The sequence below is a fragment of the Rhea pennata genome, chromosome 12 (genome assembly GCF_028389875.1).
Source record: "Rhea pennata isolate bPtePen1 chromosome 12, bPtePen1.pri, whole genome shotgun sequence".
NCBI classification, from domain to species: Eukaryota; Metazoa; Chordata; class Aves; order Rheiformes; family Rheidae; genus Rhea; species Rhea pennata.
In genome coordinates, this window is record NC_084674.1 from 5019862 (window position 1) to 5044607 (window position 24746).

Consider the following 24746-nt stretch of genomic DNA (forward strand, 5'->3'; position numbering starts at 1 on the left):
ACCTCAGCTGCTAATTTCCTCCCACTTGTACTAAAAGGTGCTATAATCGTGTGGTGATACCCAACTTCCCAGCCCCAGAGAGCAGTGGCATCGCTTCTGATCCCTCCAGCTCCAGCTGAGCTAGTAGAGCGAGCTGTGCCCTGAGCCTGATCCCAACTTCTGGGTAACAAACTCCTTACTAAATCCCCAGAAAAGCCATTTACAAGTGGTTAGAGTTTGGGCTGCTCCAGGCAGCAGTCACTTCTGAGAAGTTATGCAGATCTGATGCAAAATTACAAAAATGCGTATTTACCACAGTGACCAACGAGGCTGAGGAGTTCGAGCTAATGTTTATATTTGGCATTGAACCCTTTGCACAAATACTGACTTTGGCCGTGCGTAGTGTCCTGCCTTATTTTTAAATCCGTTTATACCCCTGGTCCAGGTGCAGGAGAGCAACCCTGGCGCCCCCGGTCGGAGGGGCCTCGGCGCGCGGCGGAGGCCATCAGCGGGGTGCCCGGCTCGGGGGTGCCGGGGGGCGGGAGCCGTCGGGGCGCCGGCGAGCATCCCTTGCCAGCTGCTCCGCGGAGAGGCCCGGGCTGTCGATTTGGCCCGTCGCCCGTTTCCTGAGCTGGAGCGAGGCGGCGGGAGCAGCTGCGGCGCTCGCTGGGCTCAGCGACGGCTCCGGCAGGAGTGCCTCGGCGCCTGCGAGGCGCACGCCAGGCTTCGGCTCGGGAAGCAGGACCGGCGTGGTGCCCACCGACCCGCCTCCGCGGCCGGGCCCGGGCCCGCCTGCCCTCGGGGGCCCTGTTGTCGTTACTTTTTGTAACACGTGCTGGGGTAGGGGCGAGGAGGAGAGGTGTGAACCAGCAGCATCCTCCTGCAGCCTTGAGGGCTCTCGAGCAAGCAAACGCAGCTGGTGCAAGTGAGAAAGCAGTATCCTCTGCCTGGAAATCTAGGAATGTCTTTAACCAGATTTCCCATCAACTGAATGGCAATGCAGAGTCCAAAATGTTTACCTGCAATGAGCCGTGTTTTAAAACCGGTGCCACAGCTTCATGCGCGAGCTTCGATGTCGACTGCCTCCGCCGTTGAAGCGAGGAGCGCTGGAGCTGAGGAGACGTTTAGCTGTGCTGAACGACTCGCCCAGGGCTGCGCTGTGCGTGTGCGGGAGCCGAGTCCCCAGACGCTCTGCGGGGTCCTCTGCCCGCGCCGCTTCAGCGACCTCTGAGGCAGGCGGATAACGCACTGCGCTAGCAGCGCGGTGTGAAACAAACACCTCCTCGCTGCGGGTATGATTTAGTCCGACTCTATTTTCAGTCTCAATTTGTGCAACGCAAATGTTTTGGTGGGACGAGCGCTGGCGCCCGGCCGCGGCCATGCGCCCCTCCGCAAGCCCTCCCGGCTTTGCGCCCGGCCCATGCGGGTCGATGCACCACGCTGCCGCTTAATAAACCGGGAATGATCACCTCCCGTTGTACGTACGTGCTTAAATGAAGTCACACTATACTTAAGTTGCCAAGCTTTTAACATGTGACTTTGAAAACATTATTTACTGAGGAAGGAGTGTTTCCAGGGGAATTGATAATAAAGGATGTAGTACGTTTTTTGGAAAGAAAACAAGTTTTGCTATGAAAAGAAAACAGCAACCCTGAAACTTTTTTGAGGAGATAAATTGCTTTCTAAAAATGTGCCATAGCTCCTTAGTTTTTCCACGATAACTTACTCTGTGCTTGTAGTGGCTGTTGTTTTGCTTAATGCAGTAACGGAGAGCTAAGTTAAGCAGCTGTGGCCTTTTCATGTTGTAGCAGAAAATGGGAGTCAGACCCTGCTCAGATCTGGTCCTGATTCAGCCTTTGAGAGCCTTCTGCCTTCCTGGGTTTCTTCCCAGGTTCGCCACTGATGCGGTCCCAAAACGCTTGCGCTCGGAAACATGGTCTGGGTGCAACGGCACGGCGGGACTTTGCGCTTCACGCGCCCGGGTGAACGCTGCGCAGTTACCGTTCCCACACAGATTCCTTAGGCAAACATCGCTGCTACCCTCTAAAAGAGCAAAAACGTTTGGGAAACAGCAGATGCAATAGGAAAACGACACTTCCTACATGTGATAGTCACACAACCTTAACTCTGCCCTCGGAGCACGTCTGCTTGCCGCTGCACTGTTTGGAGACTTGCACGCAGCGGAGCAAAGGCGTTCGGGGACTTTGGCTGTTCCGTCGCAGCGAGAGCGGCTGGCAGGGGTAGGAGCAAGGGTTAAATTACCCGTGCTCAGGGCGTGGGAGAGCCGGGCACGGCACGTGGGTTACAGGCAGCTGTTGCACGTGGAGAAGCCGCTCGGTCGCCGGATTCGAGGGTGAAAACGGGCAGCAGCGGAGGCAGAAAGCCTCCTCTGCCTTCGAGCGCGTCCAGACCGCGAAAGCCTGCACGCGCAGGACGCGGCCACGCGTTCGCCCTGCGAGGCGGGCGCCCACCCCGCCGCCTGCCACTCGTGTTTGCTGACTATTTGAACACCGAAATCGGGGGGAGGGGGGGGTTCTGGCCTGCCGCCGGGGCCCCCTCCCGGGGCGCGGCGCCGCCGCCGCGCGGGGCGCGCTCCTCGCCGCGGCGCGCAGGGGCAGCGCGCCCCGCAGCCCACTCGCGTCCGCCGCCGCCCGAGCCGCGCGGGCAGGTGCGGGTGCCCCCGGCCGGCGCGGGGGCGCTGCCCGCCGGCGGCGGGGCCGGCGCCGGGGCCGGGGCCGGGGCCGCCCCCATTGGCGGCGGCGCGGCGGCGAGCTCCGCCCGCCGGAGCGGCGCGGCGCGGCGCGGCGCGGGGAGGGAAGGAGGCAGGGCGGGAGGGAAGGAAGGAGGGCGCCGGGCTGCGCTGCGCTGCTAGTCTGGAGCGGCGCCCGGCAGCGGCGGGAGCGGCGGCGCCGGCGAGGAGCGGCCGGAGCCCGGCGGACGGAGGCAGCCCCGTGCCGCCCGTCGCCTCGCGTGGCGCGGCGCGGCGTGGCGCGGCGCGGCCTCGCCTCGCGTGCCCCCCCCGTCGGCGGCGGCTCTCTTTGTGCGCGGCGCCGGGGCGGCCCCGATCCATGGTCATGGGCGACAAGAAGAGCCCGACCAGGTGAGCGGGGGGCGGCGCGGCGCGGCGCGGGGCGCGCACACACACACAAGATGGAGGCGGCGCGGCGGGGGGCGGCGGATGGCGGCGGCTAGGCCCCGCCGCGGCGGCCGTGCGCGGCGCGGGGGGGCGGCGAGGGGCTCCTAAGATGGAGGGAGCGCGCGAGGAGGAGGAGGAGGAGGAGGAGGAAGAGCGGGGGGGGGGGGGAGAGCCGCCCGTGTGCGCCCGCCCGCCGGGCAGGTAGAGAAACTCCGCGGCGCGGGGGCTGCTAAGATGGAGGGAGCGCGGAAGGGCAGCGCGCAGGAGGAGGGCGAAGCGGCCGCGTCTGCCCGCGCGGCGCGGCGCTGCCAGGGCGGCGCGGAGCCGGAGCGGCGGCGGCCATGGCGGCTCGCTCCCCTCCCGCTGCCGCTCTCCCTCCCTCCCGCCAGACAAAGGGAGATTTAACAAGGTGGCGGCGGCCGGGCCGGCGCGGGGGGGGGGGCGCGGGAACCCGCCTCCCGCCCGGCCTTTAAACTCCGGCCGCCGCCGCCGGAACGCAAACACGGGGGGGGGGGGGGGGGCGGGCGCGGCGGGACCCCCTGCCCCGGCCCGGCCCGGCCCGGCCCGGCCCGGCCCTGCCGCCCCGGGGGCGCGCGGGCGGGCGGGCGGGCGGGGGGGGGCAGAAAAGCCGCTGTTTCGGGGCTTCATAATATGGTTTCTGATGCGAGTGTGTGTGTGTGTTTTCTTTCTCTCCTCCTCCTGCTCTCTCCTCCTCCTCCTGCTGCTTTTCTCCTCCTCCTCCCCACACGCACACGCACACACACACTTTCTCTCTCTCTTCCTCCCTCCTCAAGGCCAAAAAGGCAAGCGAAACCTGCGGCCGACGAAGGCTTTTGGGATTGCAGCGTGTGCACCTTCAGGAACAGCGCGGAGGCCTTCAAGTGCAGCATCTGCGACGTCCGGAAAGGCACCTCCACCAGGTACGGCCGCCCCGCCGCCGCCAGCGCGGGCCCTTCTGCCCCCTGGACCGCGAGCCCCGTGAATTCCAGCGATCCCCTTCCAGGCGCTAGGCGAGGCCTCGGCAGCGCGGCTCCTGAGCGTGGCAGGGACCCGAATCTTCCTGTTGTTCTGTGCTTTCTGTTCTCCCCTTTCTTGTTGGCGCTAACTTAAGGAAGACCTCTGAAGGATCTCCAGGCAGCCGGGAGCGCTCCGGTTCTGTTTAGGTTTTGTGCCGGGGCGCAGAGTTTTCTGTGTTTTGGGCAGAGATTTACCCGTGTTTCCTACAGGAGTAACTGAGGATTAGGGAGCGCAGTGGGAACAGAGGAAACCAAAAGATGCTGCAAGAACAGCAGCTCCCTCCCTGCAGCGTTGATCTCTCCGTGTCTGTTGTCATCTGAAAGGGATCGGCTTTATACCCAGTGCGGGAATGGTGCGGATTTCTGAAAGCTTTAGCTGTCAGTTCTTGCTGATTACCTTGTGCAGAGCAATAGTGGAAGTCTTTACAAGATGGTGAAGCTGACATAGAGTAGCTAATCTAATATCAATTTATTTTTTGCATTCTCCCAGCTAATGAATTTAGAAGTTTGTCCTGGAAATACCGGTGGTGGTAAAGTAGGGATGCAGCGCTCTGCGTTTTGTTCCCTTTTTCTGATTTATTCTAAAATGTTGACTTCTGATTTTCTTTGTGTACATACTCTGCGTTTGAAATTTGAGATCACATGATTTTCCCTTTTCAAGGAAGTAGTTCCTAAGATTTCAACTGTGAAAAAACATGGTTTTCCTTTTTTTTTGCATGAAGCGGTGTATTGAGTTCCTCCCAGGAGCAGGCTGTTTTCATGACTTAGTATCTTGACTTGATTGACAAAGGAGGTTAGAAGTATGTTCAGTTAGTTACTGCCTGCGCAGTGGTTTAAACAATGTGAAGTGCCTACTTTTTTTAATGGGGGCATGCTTGTGGGCCATTGAAACTCTATCAGTTACAGCAATACAGTGTTGTAGTACTTAACTGCGCATTTTATGACGCCTGTTGGTTATAAGTATGCATATGTTTTTTGCAGAATATCCTGAGGCGCTGAACGTAACTATCTTATATAAAATTAATATACATTGTTGAGTGAGGTGTGACTTTCAGGATGGTAATGTTGTATATGCTTGTAGATCTGATTCTTGGTTTATAAATCTCATTTTGTCGTGTGATAAACCTTCAAAGCACAGCTTGTTTCTCTGGGGTTCTGTTTTCGTGGTTTCCCAGTTGTGGGGTTCAGGTAAGACGTGTTGATCCTGCAGTTATCTACTGTTTAACTGTGCTGCTACAGTATGTAGTCTTGCAGTCACTGAAAGTTCTCACAGCATAATGTCAAGCATGTGCGTAAGTGTTTGTAGGAGGAGAGGCTTAATGAGATGTAGGAGTCCATATGGATCATATCTTGTATCATACTGGATCATTTTCATTTGGCCACCATACTGATGTTCATTTTGAGAGCAGAAGCTTTCTCTCACATGTTCTTATTTTGTTTATAATGATAGCTTTAAAACGTTTGTTCAGATAGAGGGATGTTTTGTCCCTTCAAGGGCCCTCAAGAGGGATGGCAATTAATGATTTCAGGTTAAGAAATGTAGCCTTGTTTGCAGATGTGATCCTTGGGTCTAGAACATTGTTCTTCTGTTTAGCTTTTAATGGACTCTTATGAATGGCTTCTAATTTTAATTCGTTTAATTCATCAGCGTTCTATTCATTTTTTGCTGCTTTTTAAATTACTTTTGTAGAATTTGGAAAAGTATTTAATATTCAATGGGCCATCATCTCTTCTTGCATATTAATATGTTTTATGAATAAGTATAACTGAAAGTAGGAGTGATTGAATATTGTGAGTGAACTTTGTGTATTGAGAAGATCTCAGAGGTCAGAGTTCTTTGATGTGGTATTGCTTTGAGTGTTACAGTATGTGACGTGCAAGTCAATGGCTGGGAAATTCTTCAGAATTTTTTTTTTTTGACGACTAACGTAATGAAACTCTATGACTTATGTTTGATAATTTATTACCTGAAATATATGATTTCTGAACTTGTTTTTTATCAGATCTGTAAGATATTGGATCAACAGCTTTAACTTGTAATTTGACAATCTGATGATGCTTATGCTCACTTAAAACTATCCTGTCTGGTTATGATTTACTTAGATAACATTTATCGGAAGTTTATCTCCGTTATTTAAAAAAGTAGTAGTTTAGAAAAGATATGATATGATGAGGCAACTTTTGTATCAAATCATTGTGTACAATTACAGTATGCCCAGACTTTTTTATTAAGATTTAGAATGACCTACTTTTTTTTTAACTCAAGTGTGAAGTCAGTTATTTGCTGTAGAATTTACTTTGGCTGATAAATGCTCTCTGATTTGTGAACTAGTTAAGACTTTAGCTAATTTTCACTGTGTGTGTTTTACAGACTTGATATAATCTTTGTGTGATGTGTGGGAGGGTGACTGGCAGCAGGACAGGTTTTACTTTCTTGGATCCGTCTATGTCCTTTCTATTCAACTATCCCCCAGATCCCTTGAAAGGAGCTTTAAACACAGTGGGTTTTACAGTTGGCATAGCAAATCAAAAACCGCTGTAGATACTGAACAGTTAAATTGCACCTGAATAGTTCTTTAAGGGGCTGTTTGTAAATATTTCAGGTATACTTAAGAAAAAATAAAAAAAGGTCGAATTCATCTTGAGAGAATTCAGAGTTGCCATGTGAAGACTGCATTAACCTGTAGTAGTTGTATTAATACTGGATTTATTATAGTATGTCATTCATTCACTTTCCCCAACTCTCTCTCTCTCTCTCTCTCTCTCTCTCTCTCTCCTTTTTTTTTTTTTTTTTATGGTTAAACTTTATTCCTCTCTGTTCAGGCAGGTGTATCAAGTATTGGGCATTTTGAATTTTATAAGATTTTCCTTCTGTGAAGGACGAGCCATGTTCTGCACAGCATTTAGTTCAGCTGGATGGCAATTTAACTGACTGGCTTGAGAATGAATAATGGTAATGTGCCTGCTGGGGTTTACAGTGCTTTTCTTTCCTAGATGTTTTTACATTGGTGTAACGGATGAGGGAACTGGTGCTAGTCACTACTTCCACTGGTGTCCTGTGGTTGCTCTAGTGGTTTGCTCTGGTAGAGCTCAATCAGTTCCTGAATGCTAGAAGAAGGCTTGAATTCAAACTTCTGCTGGGAACTTTGCTCCACAAACACACATTCCCTTCCAATATCCATTACTACTTCAAACATAGAAGGAAAGTTTACTTTGGACTTTTTAAGAATGTTAGGGCAGAACTTGGCCTTGTATTTCTTTCTGATACTGCAGGGAGTTGCAAGCTCCTACTTGAAGGTAGACTGTGGTTCTCTGTTTCTGGTTTTTTTTTTCTTTCCCTCATGGTATTATTGCTCCTCTCCCTCTTTCTTTCTCTTTTTGTTTACGTATGATGTGTTCTTACACATGCCTTGTAACTTCCTCTTTCCTCCTGGTACGGCCTCTCGGAACATTTCTGAGTGGGGTTGCTTTAAAACATCATCCTGAAATAGAGTAAATCCCCTGATTTCAGAGTAATACTCTTGGAGAAGAACTGGTATGTAGCAACGATATTTATAACTTTCTGAAGTCTTCTATTTGAATATATAAGCAAATGTGGGAGGTGATGGAACTTCTCTGAGGTTGTGTTTTCGGTATCTTTAACTTCAGGATAAGCGCTTTCCTTGTCCAAACTTCATGTCCTTTACCATCAGTGTGCTTTGATTACAGAGAAGTGTACTGAAAAAAGTCAGTGGAAGGAGTGAGCAACGACTGGATGTCTGACATGCAAATTAAAAATCCCCTTAAAAATCTTGTACTTTTTCTGTTTGAAAGAAATGAAGTTATGTCCTTATTTGCTCTCTGCTACTGTTTGGATCTGACATTAATGATCTCATTACCATGACCACAGGTTTTCCTCTTGGGTCTCAGTGCCTCTGGGAAATGGTTCTTAGCAGGGAGTATCTTCAATATGTCACTTAACTGAACTGTAGATGAAGACATTTTCAGTGTAAAGATAACAAGTTGTAGTGCATATGTCCTGTGCAAGGCGTGTGTTTACCAGTAGGCATTTCTGTTGCATTTGTCACTACTGTCTGTAGACCCAAAGCGTGTGGTTTGGAGATCCCGCTGAGTGATTTGAATGTGTCTTCACGTTCTGGAGTTTTCAGGCAATATACATCATTAGCGTTTCATTCTTCTCACATCTTTATTTTTCCTTAAAAGTGAGAGAAGGCCAAACTGGAACTATTCAACGTAATTTTGAAATAAATATCCTCTTGGGTGGAGCAGGTGTCTCAGATACTGGTCTTCATTCTCTCTGTTCTGCAGAAAATTTCTCTGTGTGTTTGTGGTATCTAAGGTAGTGCCTTTAAGGACATAAACCACTGTCCATGTCACTATTGAAAAGTATTCTCTTGTTCTGTATCCAAGCTGAGCTGACCAGAATAGACACTAGATAGTCCTGCTATTCCTGGAATGAGGAATCAAGCTCATGATCCTGACCTCTATAGAATGAATATGCCTCGCCTGTTTGCTATCTATCTGTGGGACTGTTCTTAAAAATTCTTGTTTTGTTGTATAGTTGTGGTGAGTGCTTGGTAGTCCGGATCATGTGTACGTGCTCCCTCTGGGACTGTGGTGGTGTTAATGAATGAGAACAGGGTAGTTCTGCCTAGGTATTTTTGAATGCTGAACTTCACAGTAGGTATTTACAAAATATTTGTCCACAGGGAAGGAGTTCTTTAGAGCTCTTTGTTTTCTCCTATCTTGTTTACTGGCACTGTCTGAAAGTAATTAGATGTCACTTAACTGAACTGTAGATGAAGACATCTTTTACTAAATTTGGCAAATGCACTATTGCATGGGAGCCGAGAATTAGGTGGAGCCTTCTGCAAATTTTGTATTTTAAAAGCAGAAAATGCTTATTGTTCATGGAAAGACCTGAACTCTGAGGCTGTGGTTTGACAATAAGCTAAGTCTACCTTCCTAATTTATATTCTTGGACCAAAAATGTCACAGCCAGATGCTTAAAAGTAATGATCCATTACAAGCTGTCTGCAAGTACAGATTCATTTTAAACATTACTTTTTTTTTTTTTTTAAAAAAAAAAAAAAACAAGACAGTTAGTCTGTAAGACTTAATCTGACCAGCTATTATATGCCATCCTGCTGTGAGTGTAAGCTGGCATAAGATCAGTATCTTGTACTTTTTCTGTTTGAAAGAAATGAAGTTATGTCCTTATTTGCTCTCTGCTACTGTTTGGATCTGACATTAATGATCTCATTACCATGACCACAGGTTTTCCTCTTGGGTCTCAGTGCCTCTGGGAAATGGTTCTTAGCAGGGAGTATCTTCAATATTGACCTGCAATAGCTTGGAATATCTTTTAGCTGTAGCTTTCAAATGTGGGTACCTGAAGTGCTGTAGATGACGAGCATAGTCTAGGTACTGTGTTGGGTGATGTGACTCACTTTTCTTCTACCGTATTTTGTTTTTGAAGATCCTGGTAGGGTTCAATAGGTATACCTATTGTAGTGCTCTCTTATTAGGAAGAATTATGATAAATAGCAAACTAAAATCTTAGTGTGGGTAATGTGTGTTGTAATTTTTGTGCAGATTATTTGTTTGGGTTAAATGATGGTAGAAAGCAGGACTTAAAGATTTGATTTTTATTTCTGTTGGCGAGTGTAAAAAGGCCTCATTGATAATCTGTGATACCAGCAGTATGCGGCGTAGATGTTGCTCATTTTTTCCCTTCCTCCATAGATTGATTCCTGTCTCCAAAAGAAGCAAAATCAAAGTATGTGTGTGTGTGCATGTAGGAGGAGGGGGCATGCAACTTTTTTATTGCTGTAAACAGACATCATATCCACTGGGATACCGGCCTCTTCTTTTTCTGTAGATCCCCGTGAAGAACTTGTAGGCAGAGGAATGCAGAGCAACTTTCTCTGCATGCCTTTCTTAAATTGACCTGATTGTTTCATGTTGCTGTCAGCTGGCTGTGGAAAAGCTGGTAAATTACGAAGACTGGCATGTATGTTTTGCATCCCACTGGGGAGTCATTAAATAAGTATTGTATTGTATGAACCTTGTATTGTATGAACTGCAAAAAAAGAAAAGTTTGTGCAGTGTTGCCCTGTGTAACATCTGAGAGGAGGGAAGTGGTGGGTGCAAAGAACAGTTCTCTGTGGGTACCCTTGACTCCTGCAGGGCCTTGGCTTATCTATATTACACTGCTTATTAATGATCCCCCCCCAAAGCCTCTGATGCTGTGGGGTTTTATTTTGGTTGAATTGTTAGACCTCTGAGAACAATTCCTGTGATTCAAGACTCTCAAGGGATGAGAGATGTCAAGGAATGGGTTGTGGGCTAGATGAGTTCCTGTGGCTCAATATATCCAGCTTTTGTGCATTAGCTTGGATACCCCTGCCATAACTCCGGCATGGTTTGTTTGCTGTTGATTGTGAACCGGGCATTACTCTCACCCTGGCTATTGCAAGGCCATCTTTGCATTAGGAACGTGAATTAAAGAGCTTTACTGTTGATAGGCTTATGGTTTCTTGCTGAAGTGGTTCTCCTTTTCTTCCTACTTCCCATACTTGGAAGAAGAGACAAGTTCTTCCCAGGTCCCTTGGTAAGAATCATAGAAGCTCAGTTCCCTTTTGAGTAGTCCTGACAGTATACACTAATACAGCTGCAGGGTGAAAAACATAGTTTGCAGTGTGTTCCTGCATTAGATAGGCAAAGGATGTACTCTGACTGTTCTTTATTAGGTGCATATTTTTTTTTTGTCTGTGTAATTCTTTTTGTGAGGAAACCCACTGACCTATTTTGTGGGCTTTCACATGGTTCTGTAGGTTAGTGGGTTTCAATTGCGCAATGTAGGTCATTTGCAAGGTGCACTAGAGTTTCATAACGAGTAGCTCTGACCTGAAATAAGATTCATACAGACTATAGATGCAGCTGTGTTTTGTAGTAGTACTGTACATCTTTCTTTGTGCTGTCTTCCTCCTTCCTAAAGAAGGAGGAGAAATTTAGGCCTTTTTAGAGGGAAGTGTTTTTTACAGGCGGGTTTGTGAGTATTTAAAGTGTGCATATTTCAGGCAGGTAAGGGCAGATTGTTGTTCTTTCACATTTACAGAGGACAGGGCAAAAAACCCAGACCACAAATAATGAATATCTCTTATATGCCACTCTAAGCAGATGTCCAGGATTACATGATGTGACGAAGTAATGTGAAAAAGCCCCAGTATTTAATTTATGTAAATTCCCTTTATGTAGCGACACGTGCCAAATACATCGGTCAACTTTTTGTGCAAACATATATTCTTTTACATCAATCAGGGCTCACTTTGCACTCTTTTTTGGATACATCTGGAGTTAGGAGAAAATTTTTAGTGTTGTTCTTCCCATAAGCCAGCCATTAATTGGGAGCACGTTCTTTGCAGTAAAGTGCTAATTAATATATCAACAAATTCACTGCCTGTTAAGCATCGGAAAGATTGTAATTCTGACTGGCACAGCTGCAATTGAGGGGAAAAGCATCCTCTCTCCTTGCTGGCCTAATGGTTTTTATATGGGTGTTCAGTAACTTAGCATCTTCAGAGTCAGGTGAATCATCTTCTCAGAAAAAATAAAACTAACTTAGAACTGGTTAAAACCAGACATTGTTTTGATTGTATTTTATTATAGATGGTGTTCCCGTGTTTCTGAAAGTAAAAAAATACACCCAGAGTTACTTTTCTGTTAATAGGTAACACTGGAAATACAAAATAAGAACAAGTTAGATGGAATTGAAATACGGATCCTGAAACCAGGAGACCTGACTTTGAACTGTATGTTGTCATGTTTAGCACACTAAGGCGCTGATCTGATTATGGAATAATATAAAACACTTATCAAAAGAATACTAAAAATGAATAGTTATGTTTCCCACAGCAGCAGATTCTTTGTAATAGTTAAATTGATTTTAACCTTCTGACTAGCTTATATTTTGAATCATACATTTTATAATAATCTGTTGAGAACTGAAATATTCCATATTTAAGTATAGTGCATGCTTTCTTTGTGTTTGGTGTTGCTTTACTTAGGTGCAAGCTTCCAAAAACTATGTTTACAATTTTGCCTTACAGTATGTTCGGGAGTTGAAGAAACTTCAGTTTGAGGATCTTAGCAGGTTGGTTGTCTTAAAGTAAAATGGAAGTAAAACAAGTCGGTTTTGCATTCTGTTTAGGGCTACACAAGGAATAAATGTGTAGACTGTTTTTTTTCGAGCATTATTCTTCCAGATTTCAGAGTTACGATGGACTGCTTGTACCGTGTAGAAGTGCTAAGTGAGACAAATTGTCTTGCCTAAGATAAAACTGCCTTCTTCAGATTTATATTGTTGAGCAGACAGACACGTGACTGATCATAATCTGAAATATTTGTTCTGAACTAAATTGTTTTTGTATGAGTGAAATTATTCGCATAATTCCTGTAAAAGTTAACATACTGAATCTCAAAAGTGGACACAGGAGAGGTACAAGTACCAGAATTTGGTAACTTAAATGATACTACAAAGTCGATGAGAACACTGGTTCGTTAGTGTTTGAGTATTACTACCCTATCCTGTTCCATTACAAAATATGTAACATTTCTGAAATTATAGGGGTAGGTTTTAATTGAACAGGATTACTCCCATTTTTTATGTTGTTCTATATTTTATTAACTGTAATAAATACATTGAGGGATTTATTTTCTTTCATCTCCAGTCACAGGTGTCAGTGGGGATAATATGACATCACGGTGATTCTTAGCCTGTGCAGAAGGTGTGGGAGTTCACATTTTAGCAAATTAACTAGTTTAAATATCAAATTGCCATTATTTACTCTATATGGTTGTGTTCACTTTCTATGTTTTAGCTTGACTGAGTAATCTATGTCTATAGTAGGTGTTTCGTTCCTTTGTTAAAAAAAAAATCTGAATTAACCTAAAAACACGAACCTTATTTGTTATGTTTGAACAAAGCATGCATATATGTTCAGGTTGTTAGCAGTACATGCGGAGGCTCTGCTGAAGCATTTGGCTCTAATTATGTATTCAGGAGCTCTTATTCTGAAAGGGCTTTCACTGTTTTTTCGGAAGTGGTGCTGAGCACTTTCCCTTCCTGCGATGCGATTTCAATAGGCGAGGGGATACATTGATGGAGGAGGGCCCTGGGATGGAGTCAATCAGCCAGCGCAGTCATTTGTCTCCTGGGGGTACTAGGGTAGAGCACATCATTAGCAGCAGGAGGAGACGCTTTTCCCTGTAATGCTAATGCAGCGAGGAGGCTCTGGCTGGTGCCTGTTTGCTGCTATTACTGAGTTACTACAGGTGCCTCGTAGAGAAAGGACGGGAACCAAAACTGTTTTCGTTTGTGACCTGGAACAGTCCTGGGCGTGCGGATCAGTTAGACCAGGAGTATTCGGTAAGCTTTGCAAAAGGTTTCCAATCCGGCGTATTGTTAGCTATAGGCAAGCCCATGTTGCATAGACCTGCTTGTTGTAAAAACAGTGAATTATTTGGGGGAAATTATGTACGTTTTATTGTTTTTACACACCTATTTTGGAAGAACTTCAGGACTGCACTCCCGCTTTTGTCTGGAAGTGAAATATAGAAGGAGTAAAGACTGTCAAGAGTTACTTTTTTTTTGTCTTTTGCCTTTTGTTGCTACAAGAAAATAAAGCAGGAGTAATTTATCAGCTTGAAGTAAGTCTTCTGTAGCAAGACTTTTGTTGTCAATAAGCGTGGTGTTTTATGGGTCAATGAAATATCATGTCTTCTGCTTACATATGAAGTTATGGTATAAAATTGTAAACATCCCTAAAAGAGAACAGTGAGTCCCCATAAAGCTTTATTGTGCCACGAAGGTATTGTAGCCTGCGTTACTCTAGTAATTTAGTCCAGTAAGAAATGATGATCTCAAAATTGTGAGCACAGTCGAGTTAGTGGCGATTGAGATGGAGCTCCTCACTGTGTTCAGGCATACCCACGCACTTAGTTTCCTTGTCCCCCGCCCCGATTTTAATGGGTGGCACAAATTGTTGTCAGTGTTCTCCAGTGATTAGTTTCAGTCCTTATAAACACCAAAATGTCTTTTGGAAAGGACATTTATGTGGGATTTCCTCTACCCTCAGAAAAACTATCTTTGCTTCCAACGTCAGAGAAGTGTACCTACAACTTTTGAGAGAAATGAGGCTACTGAAATGTATTTTCTTTTACATATATATATTTTTTCTTCACGTGTAGCTTGTGTGTTTTTCTAATGGGCCAAACTGCTAGGGATAGATATTTATTTATAAATTCTATAATTAGGTGTGTGAGTGTGTTCCCCCCCCCCCCTTAATCTCAGCTCAGCTTTACTGGTAGCAAACTCTCCAGTGCTGTAGGGAATATCTCTGCTCGCTGGCTATTTTTTTCCCCCTTTCTCCACCAAGCTGAACCAATTGCCTGTGTTCTCCCGTTGTTAAACTTGTAGGTTCTTCAAGTTTCAGGGACCAATCAATTATTTTTCTGAGTACTCGTGCTACTTGTTAGTTTAACTTGCTTAGGAAAGACTGACAGTTTCCCAGTGGCCAGTGCTGGATTCAGCTGGTGATGCATCTTAATCAGAGGAAAAAGCTGAAAGAGGCCTGTAGATCACAGAAGCTATTCTGATAGCCTGGCGGTGAGTGGGGTTTCGGTGGAAGGCGAAGGGAGAGCACTTTGTAGACAGGGAAGATAGTTTGTGTGATAGCCTGTATTCTGCTGAGTGATACGAGTAAGGGGTTAGTTGGAAGGTAACGTCGCCTGCCCTAGGTGGTTGGCATCCTTGAGCCACCAGTGACCAACCTGTAATGACACAAAAGGAAACTAAACAGTGGCTAAAAGAGTGATAGAAAACTATTGTTCAGACTAACCAGTTGATGTTTTTCTGTACTTCAGAGGGCTCCAGTGATTGGAAATGGTAAGTGTGGCGAGCATGGCAGTGGGCGCTGAGTCAGTGCTTCGGGCACTCTTAACTCACTGTGACTTCGCATAAATTGTTGCGTAAATTCCGTGCTTTGGTTTCCCTGGTTGTAAAGCAAATGTAGCAATAAGTCCCTACCACACAGAGCTTATGGGACATCGAGTTGTTTTTTGGGAAGTGCTTTGAAATCCTCAAATATCTTCTAAAAATCTGCACAGAAAGTTAGGCTCAAAAAGAGTATTTTGGTCTTCCATTCTCTGAACTATATAGATAATCTTTCAAAAATTAGAGCAAGGGCAGCAAGAGAGCAAATGATAATAGAGCTATGGAATGATTCCTGGAAGGGCATGGTGGCTAGACTGTATACACTTTGTTTCGCTACTGTGTATAGGGATATTTTCTCATGTGAAGTACTGGTGAAATTGCACAACTGTGTACTATATGGGTACTAAGGGCAATGGGATTATTACAGTTGCATACTTCTGTGTGTGGATTGACAGAGTAAGCAACATCCTTAATCACAGGTGTGGGAATATAGTACTCTAGGAGCAATTAAGAATCATTAATTAGAAATACCTTTTACTGGACCGGATGTGACTCAAGTTAGTTGTAAGTTGCTCTAACTTTTGAGGTCAGGAAGATTACATGCATCTCAGGCCAATGTTATTTAGTGCCCCTGAGATTACAGGGCTATCCACAGGGATAGTTTGTAAAACCAGGGCTCAGACTGTGAAATTTTGTCACTGCAAATAAATCAGTTTCACAGCACCTCTGCAAGTTGGGACCACACGCTTGCATTGCACATCTGTGAATGTTTCTTTCAGATTCACAGGTTGTATCTCTTGTATTGCAAGAAATGTACAAATGTGTGCTAGGAAGTGAAGCTGTTGTGCCGAGTTTCACAACTATTCTACCATCATTCAGTGAAGTGATAGTGAAACTTTATAATAAATAAAAGATTCCATGTTTGTACAAAGAGGATGGATTCTTTTTTTCAGTTACAAATAAACCAATTCATATAGAAGTGAAAAAGTCAACAAAGAATTAGAACCGTGAACCCATATGCCATGTACCTGGACTGCAAATGTGTGAGAGATCACACCTTAGTATTTAGCATATTGATTTATGAAGACTTAAACTTTATTCACAAGTGGTGAGATTGTCCTCAAAAAAAAAAAAAAAAAAAAAAAAAAAAAAAAAACTGTTGCCAGCTGTTAGTCATGTCAAGCAAGTCATAGAAAACAGTCCATAATAAGGTACCTGTTTCAATTCTGTGCCAACAATTATAATTCTCTAGCTTATTTTTAATGCGTAGGGAGAGTCAGGGATAACGCTTAGCAGTAGTTTGTTTTTATTTCCATTTCTTTAGTTTTTCCCTCTTGCCTTTTTTTCATTGTAAACCAGATTGGATTTCCCCCGGCACTCTGAATTTGAACTTATGAAATTGCAAAACTATGTACTATATTTATTTGTTTTTAAAAGCATGTCGTCATAAGAAAGTGTGGCATATTTTTACACAAAGGCATATAGAATAAGAAACATGCTTATTTAGTCATGAGTGTGGGAAAAAGGAACACTAAGAAATTAGTTTAATAACATTTGGTCCCTTTTTTCTAAATCTACTAGCATTTGAAATCTTGTGGTTGGACAGGTAGTCGACACTTGTGAATAACGTTGTCTGATGTTCTTTGCATTAGATGTTTTCTAAGTCATGTCTAGAGGCTACAGAAGTCAGTGCAACACTTGTCAACTGCAAAAACTGGATCAGGTCTCTGAGACTGATGCGTCAAGAAGAAAAGGAATAAATTGAAGTCGGACTTGACATAGTTAACTTTTGTGATCTTGCTTTGTTGCAAGACTACTTCTTTTCATTTTTTTTAAGAGATTTTTTAAAAAAAGAAAAGAAATGAATTGTGTGGTATAAAGCCCTAAATGAGGCACTAGGGAAGGACTCTCTATCTGTTTAAGCAGAGGCGTACTCCAGATTTCTCATTGCTTTCAGTCCTATACTAGTCTCAAGTTCAAACAGTGCCAAGACTGATAAAACTTCGTATTTTGTTAATAAATTTCACAGGTGGTGACCAAACCAGTACTAAATGTTTTCTTGCACTTTTAAGTGCAAAGAAACAAAATACATGGTAAGCTTAATATATTCATTAAATTTTGCAGAATTATAATTCTTGATGAGAGCCTCTCATTTGTCTTTACTCTTTCTGCTGTTTTTTGACATTAACGTAAAAATGACTGTGTCATCACATACATTTGTGCTCACTTGGATCAGAAAGTTTGTATTTATTCTCCAGAACCATATCCATACCTTTCCTCTTTTAGCCAACAAATTATTAATATGTAAGGTGGCTTGATTGTCAATCGCGTGCTGTTTTTTCTCTGCTCTATTTCAGAGTTTTAAGTAGCTTTAAAGTAATGCTACTTCTGGAAGAGTTTTTGGCTTGGGACAGAAACTGATAAGTTTTCTTACCAATTCTGAACTAGGGAGGCTATTATTTTCTTTTGAAATTCAGTTCATCTCTTCGCAAAACTGCTAGAAGTTCGTCTGAAGTCTTGCATAGCCAGAGGACTGTCCCGGGGGGGGGGGGGGGGGTAGGGAGACATAAATAGCTGTTTAATTGGGCTGCTCTAGTGTGTTACTTACGTCATGTTGAGCATGTGGAAAGACTGATTTTTACGTAATAGTTTTCTGTAAGAATTCTTCCAGTCCTATGTTGAACACTTATCTTGGTGAAATTTATAGTATTCTGTTAAGGAAGACATTCAAATGTGCTTTGACTTCACCTTTTAGTTTGTAAGTGTTATAGAATTCTCACTTTTCAAACATTTGGCAATTTTGCTAAATAAAGTCTTATAAGGAAACACCTTTTGTAAGGAAAATGAAGCCTTATTGTAAAGAAGAAAAACCCTTTCCTCTTAACTACATTAATTATTAACTTTTTTCTATTTTGTTAGATTTTTGAAAAGAAAAATCTCGTATCATCAGTGGTTGTTAGCAGAGATGAGAAGATCTGAGTAATACATCAGCATTGCTTTTATAAAAATATAGCTATTTTCTTAAAATTTTGACATCTAGCTCATGGACTAAAAAAGCTATGTTTTAACATTCATTTTATATTTTAGGAATAAAATATTATTGTGCTCAAAACATGGAGCAAAAGCAATCCCATGAAAATCAATTAGAATAATAGAGCACAGTCATTGCAAAATATCATTACAATAGTTAAGTAATTATCCCACTGTATGACTTAGCAAGAGAGAGAGATAAATAATGCATGTAGAATTGTGTTGGAGCTTGCAAGGAAGAGTCACGCTGGCAAAATGGATGGAAAGGGTTGAACGCAGGGCACAATTCCAAGGAGGGGTTAAGGGGTTCTGTTAGATCCGAAAGCCACTGGCTATTAAAATCTTTTAGTGCCAGTGATAAGATACAAAAGAGACACCATTTTCTTTTTTTCTTTTTTTCTTTTAATTTCAGGGTAGCCTATTGGAAGAGATTTCTTTTTCGCCGTGCTAACAACAAATGAGCTAATGATGATAATTATTCTTTGTTAGCGTATTGGTGTGGCTTATTTGGAAAAAATAAAACATGCACTGAAAAAAGAAAAAAAGGAAAGCAAAGTGAGGTTCTGGCTTTAGTTCAGGATATATTCAGGACTTGTCTGGCTGATTGTGGTTCATGACAGCTCATGTGGCCCATAAAGGAGGAAGAGAGCAACACCTGCTTGACTCCAAAAATGAAGCGGAAACAACGTGTTAGTTATAGGCTGTAACAGTGTATTGACGCTGCTGCTTCTCTCCAAGGAGCTTTGCTGCTGCCGCCTTCTAGGTGGTCATGAAGGGTAGGAAACCTCTGGAGAGAGAACTCCTGAACTGGTACTGCTTCAGGATGCAGATTCCATAATAAGGTGTGTGGGGGTGTCCTGAAGCACTCTTGTTTCATCTGGCCCACCACTGGTGTGCTCTCTTCTTTATATTTCATCTGTGTTCAGTGTTTTACCATTCTGTAGGTTTGAGCTCATCCTAGTCTGTTATTAGTTGGTCAAGAAAGCTGCTCGTACAGAGATGTGGGGTTGAACTCAGTGTCTGCTTGGAAATCCATCAGCAGTTTAACTGGGGTTGGTTTAACTATGCAGCTGATCAGTGTGAACATTAGCTTTTTCTTTTCAGCCATCTTTCAATGGACAAATGAAGGTTTCCATTTTATTCCTTTCTGTTAAAACTGTATGCTCAGAGTCTCTGAGTTTCAGTCAAGAGTATTGTACTTTGAAACAGTGAACTACTGGAAGCAGTTTGAATCATTGCAGTTAAAATTATGCTGAACAGTGTGATTAATACTTGCATGAGGTAATCAGCAAGCTTGGGAAAATAGAACATAACTTGAAAAGAAATAGCCTCTTGAAGGAAATTGTCCTTATAGCCCTGTGCAACCCCTACATATTCTAAAGAACACAGTATGTTACTGGATGATGTGTTTCTTCCTAGGGTCGTTAGGGTTTTGGAGCAGGATATGGCCCTACGAATGTGATCTTTACTTGTGTTTTTAGGGAAGCTGAAATGGTTATTGAGATTTCCATAGTTGCTGCTGTTTCGTGACAAGCTCAAACGTGTCTGGAAAAGCTATGTATTTCAGCTAGACAACAAGTAAGACTCTGCACCTAAGACTTGTCGTCATCTTGGCATTGACCTGGCTGTGTGATGCTCTTTGTGATACTTACCAAAGTTATTGATATTAATTTCTATGACTGTCTTAAGCACATAGAATTAATGATCAAAGTTCTCAAGTGTTGCTGTAATTCTGAATCTTTGATAAAAGATTAAGGCAATCATGACTCCATTGGCTGACTGAATGCTGCAGTTGTCTAAACCATTGTACCTTACTCCAGCATTGGTGAAGATTTTTTCCCTCCTTAGTTAAAAGAGAGAGAGACACTTATGCAGGTGCATAACTTACTATTTTTGTATCTAAAAATGGCAACTAATCAAATGTATTGATTGATTCAGAAAGTAATTCCTTCATCTAAGAAAAGCAACTTGTGTTAAAATGTAATACTGGTGCTAAGCGAATTGATACAAAACTAGAGGACAGGCTGTATGTATGTGGCTTACATAAGTGTCAGCTTGTTCAATATTCTCTGCCATTGACTGTGAATAATTAAGAAACAAATTTTGCTGCTCAGAGGAGATAAATGCAGCTTGTATTTTGAATATGGCTCGTGTTGGGGAAGCGTATATTTCAGGTTGGTAGTTTCTGGTGCAATGGATGCTGCCTTTGTAAAACAGTGTCCCGCTCTGTTACTTTCGTGCTCCCCTATACTGAGTTGAAGATGCTGGTAAGTCTTGAATTTGCGATGGACCTCTTCTATTTCCTATAAAAATGAATTTAAAGTTAATATGAGCGTCTAACTTATTGAATTAGTCTATTTTAAGTCATAGGTTACTGTTAGTTGTGCACTGAATCTGTCTTCTAGATTTCTTCCCCTTCTAAGATAGGGGTAGCGTCAGTGCTGGCTGCTGAGAGCTGGAAAGCTCCAGTGCTGGCAGCGTTCTGTGCTGGGCTGCAAACGGAGGAGAACACCATGGGGGTGGAGAGGAAAGGCAGAGCCATAGGAGCAGCAAAAAGCTTAAGCAGAACCAGATTTTTTTTTTTTTTTTTTTTTGGTCAGGCCTATGAAAGTTAATTTTCTAAATTTGAAGATAATAGACTGATGGGTCCTGGAATCTGTTTGCTGAGTTTTTTTTTTTTTTTTTTTTTGTTTGTTTGTTTGTTTGTTTGCCTCTTTTTCTCCATGCTGTCATGTTGATGATTTTTACACTCCTATTTACACTTCTATTTTTACACTCCGTGAGTTACTTGCACCTTCTGTGACTTAAGATACAAGCTTATATAAAGAACACACCTTTGTGTGGTGGTATTGTTGGGCTTTTTTTCTTAGTGTAGGTTTTTGACTTGAGATGCTCTATTGCTGTATTTGTACTGGCAAAGAACTCCAGGGATGAAGATGGCTAACTTTTTTCCCACTCTGTCTACTTCTCTGTACTACAATAAAATCATCTTGGCACGAGAAGAAAATATCCAAACCACAGCACAGCTTTGTAAGTGTGGCTGCATCCATGCTGGGTTCTTTAGCTGCTGTTGGTCTCTTTACATCCTTAAGATTTAACACAGAAGTGTGGTGGTAAATGGTGTGTTTGTTGAGGTGTCTTTTGTTTATACGCACTGGGGCACTGTTCCTGATCGGCTCATTGGGTGCTATTGCAGTGTCAATAATTACTGAGAAAGTTTGGGATGGCATGCCATTTTTACAGACCTTTTGCTTTTGAAGCCAAATCTGAAGCCTTGAAAATCTTCAGGACTTGGTAATCTTTCCCACTCTGCAAGGGTATTATGTATTTTGGAAATTGCATAACGCTTGTTATGCAAGCAGTCTCTTTCCATCCGCTGTGTGAAGTATGTTTATAGAAAAAAGAAAAAAAATATTTAATTCAAGTAGCAAGTGTCACAGAATAAATCCCACAACTGAAATGTTTTAGTGAAGAGAGATATCAGTGACTGTTGTATTCTATAACACAAGTAAGGCAGAACCGAATGCAGATCTAATTTTTACACCTGTTTCCACGAAGAAGTTCAATTCCCACCATACACCCAGCTCTGAGAAATGGTTATTAAGTAGGAAGACTATGTTGTTGATAAAAATCAACAAATCATTAAATTGATCTGTATTTTTTTCTTGGACTATTTCTAGTAAACAACATCTTACCTGAAATATGTCCATACCTTATTTTACAACATCTCACTTAAGGATTTACTGCTTATACTAAATTCTGTGTCCTTTTTTTGCATGTCTGCACTTGTCCTAGAATAACTCACTTTGTAGACAGAGTACCTAGTATGTGTGTCTCATCATTCTTTGCAAGCCGATGCTTGATTTTTGTCTTCAGGTTTCTCTGAGTTAATGTAACGGACTGTTGCTGAGATTGTAGAAGGGTGCTGGAGCCATTCTCCTCTCAACACCTGCTTCGGGAGCCTCGCGAGACTGGGATTCCACTGAATTAACCAGCATCTTGCTGGAGGAATTCAGCGTGTAAGGAAGGACTTACTGATCAGTATTTAACTTAGCTTCCCTATAGAAGTTAGTGCTAGATAGTTGACTCTGCTTAAAATACAGTGTAATCATCCTTAACATTGGAGGTCTTACAGGTTTTATGCTGAATCCAGATTTTAGTTTATGGTTTTGGATATAGTTGTTTAATTCATAAAGGCTCGTTTAATATGTTTGAGTAGAAGACTGCTTGCTTGAACAAAAAAGGCTTAGAATTAAGATGTTAACTGTCACAGCCAGTGACTGACTTTTCCTCTGTGCTTAGCTGTCAACTGAGAGCATTTTAAGCTTACTTCTGAGATATGAGAAGACCTGTACCTCTTATCTGTACCTCCCTGAATAAGGAAACCAGTCATTCAATTATTTTCTATAATTAGTTTACTTCAGTAGGTAGACATGTATTAGTTATTCACAGGCTCTTTTATTCCCTGTTACTTTTCTAGGAATACATTCAAGCAAAATGCTGTACCAAAGACTGTTCACTTACAAATATGTACGAATCTCTTAATGCTACTGATGTTTATCACAGAAATAAGAAAAGCCCATCCTTGCCCAGTAGGTGTTCTTAAGTATGTTCGCAGAATAACTCAGAAATGAAGTGAGGCACAGCAGGAGAAATGCTGATAAGAGTCGGGAGTCACTAACCGGTACAGACAAATGGATCTTGACTTTGTGCAAATTGTGTTGGAAAGTTGTATTCTTTGAGCTGAGGATATGTCTTTGGATTTGCTTCACATGCCTTGCAGAGTGCTAGTGGGGTAATGGGCTGCTGCCTCTGGCCCAGGACTAGGAGCCCTGCTGAGGACAGAGCTCGAGTCAGCCAGCATGGTGATACTGGGGCTTTCAAAAGGTTTACTGGTCACTGAGTATTGTAGTCCAGGCAAGTTGTTTGTGCACCTGCGTAACTCTGTAGAGTGCATGGATATAAGATGAAAATAATCTAATTGCAGAGAGAACCCTGCAATGCTGATCTGCAAAGTTCTGAAAAAAGCTTAGAATCTGTATTTGAATGATTTCCTCGTTTGAATGGACCAGAGGGGGATAAATGATCTAAAGTTTTTGGCTGATGTAAAATAAATGGAAATTAAAGGGCAATTTTGTCATTAGAACCTGTCTTATAAAAGCAACAGATGAGTGCATTTTGTAAAACTACTATGGTGTTTTTATGTGTTTATGAAGCAGTGAATAAATGACTTTGTAAAAGGCCTGGGTCCTGATTTTTCAGTGGGTAGCATGCGTAGGCATGCTTTTTCTGCTGTTCATTAACAGGCCAACTTCATTAGACTTGACGATTTAACTTTCTTGTTATAAACTTATTTTCAACTATTTCATGTCACTACACATCACTCATTAAAATGATAGCTTTTAAGGGACAACATCTGTTTAAATTAAAAAGCCGCTCTTTTCTGAAAGCCTTTGATATCAGAGAAACACTTTAATTTGATGGCTTCTTTTTATTATGGAGTTTGATAGGAGTTTGCATCTGTTTTGGTAAATTCTTGTTGTAGCTGTTCTTTAAAGCCCTTTACTTGAGAGGGAGAAGTGCCCAAAGGTGGGAAAAATGTGAGCGCCAGAGAGTGTCTATATGGGGATGGGGACTGAGAAGTTGTTCGTGTCACTGCCCTTGTAATACTGAGTTACTTTGCCAACAGCGTAGCACAGGAGGCCACGTTTTACATCAGGCTTCAGCCATAGTGCAATAAAGCTCATGCTTTTCTCTCCCAGCTTGTATTCCCTCGTGGCAGAACTGGAGCTTCCTTTCCGCCTATTAATACTGATTGTTGACCTGGTTGTTGGGCTGTTTATTGTATGAACGCAATCAACAGCGGGAGAAACAATGGCTCAGGATAAGCCTCCACTTGAGAAAATGAGTGGTTGAGAGACGATGCCCATAGTTACTGGCTTTGAACCTGTTATTGCCTAGATCCAGATAATTTACGTTAGTGGTTTTTGTGAGCTGGCGGTGAGGGGAGGAGAAAAAAGAGAGCGAGAGTGAAGCGGTCTGGCTGTTGGAAGCAGATCCCTGCAAGTGTGTCGGGAAGGTCTGAGGGTTTCTAGGCCATCACTGCAGCGTGCCTGGACTTCAGGTAAGATAAAGAGGATGCCAGTATATGTTCCAGAATAACTTTTCTTTAAATGTTTTTGACTTGATTCAGCACATCTCACTGTGAAAGGTATTACATATGCCAAACTTGGTGGGGCTGTTGGTTGAGTATGATTGACAGATAAGTATTGTTTAGGCTGAAGGTGTGTTTATGCAGCCAAATACAACCATGTTTTTATAACAACTGCTGAAAATGTCAAAGGTAGTGGCACAGGCTGGCAATGAAGATGTATATGCCTTCCTGCTAATACAATTCCCATTCCCAAGTTTGTGCTGCAGCCCTTGCCGTCAAGTCCTCGCTCCTAGTTTTGCCCCATGTGGCAACTGCTGCTTTATTTCGCTGCGTACAGCCCAACCGTGAAACTCAACGCGGGACGACAGCGTGCCGAGCGTCGGGCGGGCTCCGCCAGCGGGTTGGACGGCTTGCCTGCGCTGTCAGTGCGGCCAG

The 24746-nt window shown here is 43.2% G+C and overlaps 1 protein-coding gene across 1 annotated transcript in view; it reads left to right on the forward strand.

The window, feature by feature from the left end:
• The first annotated feature begins 3047 nt into the window (after positions 1-3047).
• RYBP (RING1 and YY1 binding protein) overlaps positions 3048-24746 on the forward strand; it is a 43544-nt gene continuing 21845 nt past the window's right edge. The window contains exons 1-2 of the mRNA XM_062585611.1: positions 3048-3079; positions 3910-4035. Of these exons, the coding sequence (XP_062441595.1) occupies positions 3048-3079; positions 3910-4035 (158 nt within the window). The remainder of the gene's footprint in view (positions 3080-3909; positions 4036-24746) is intronic.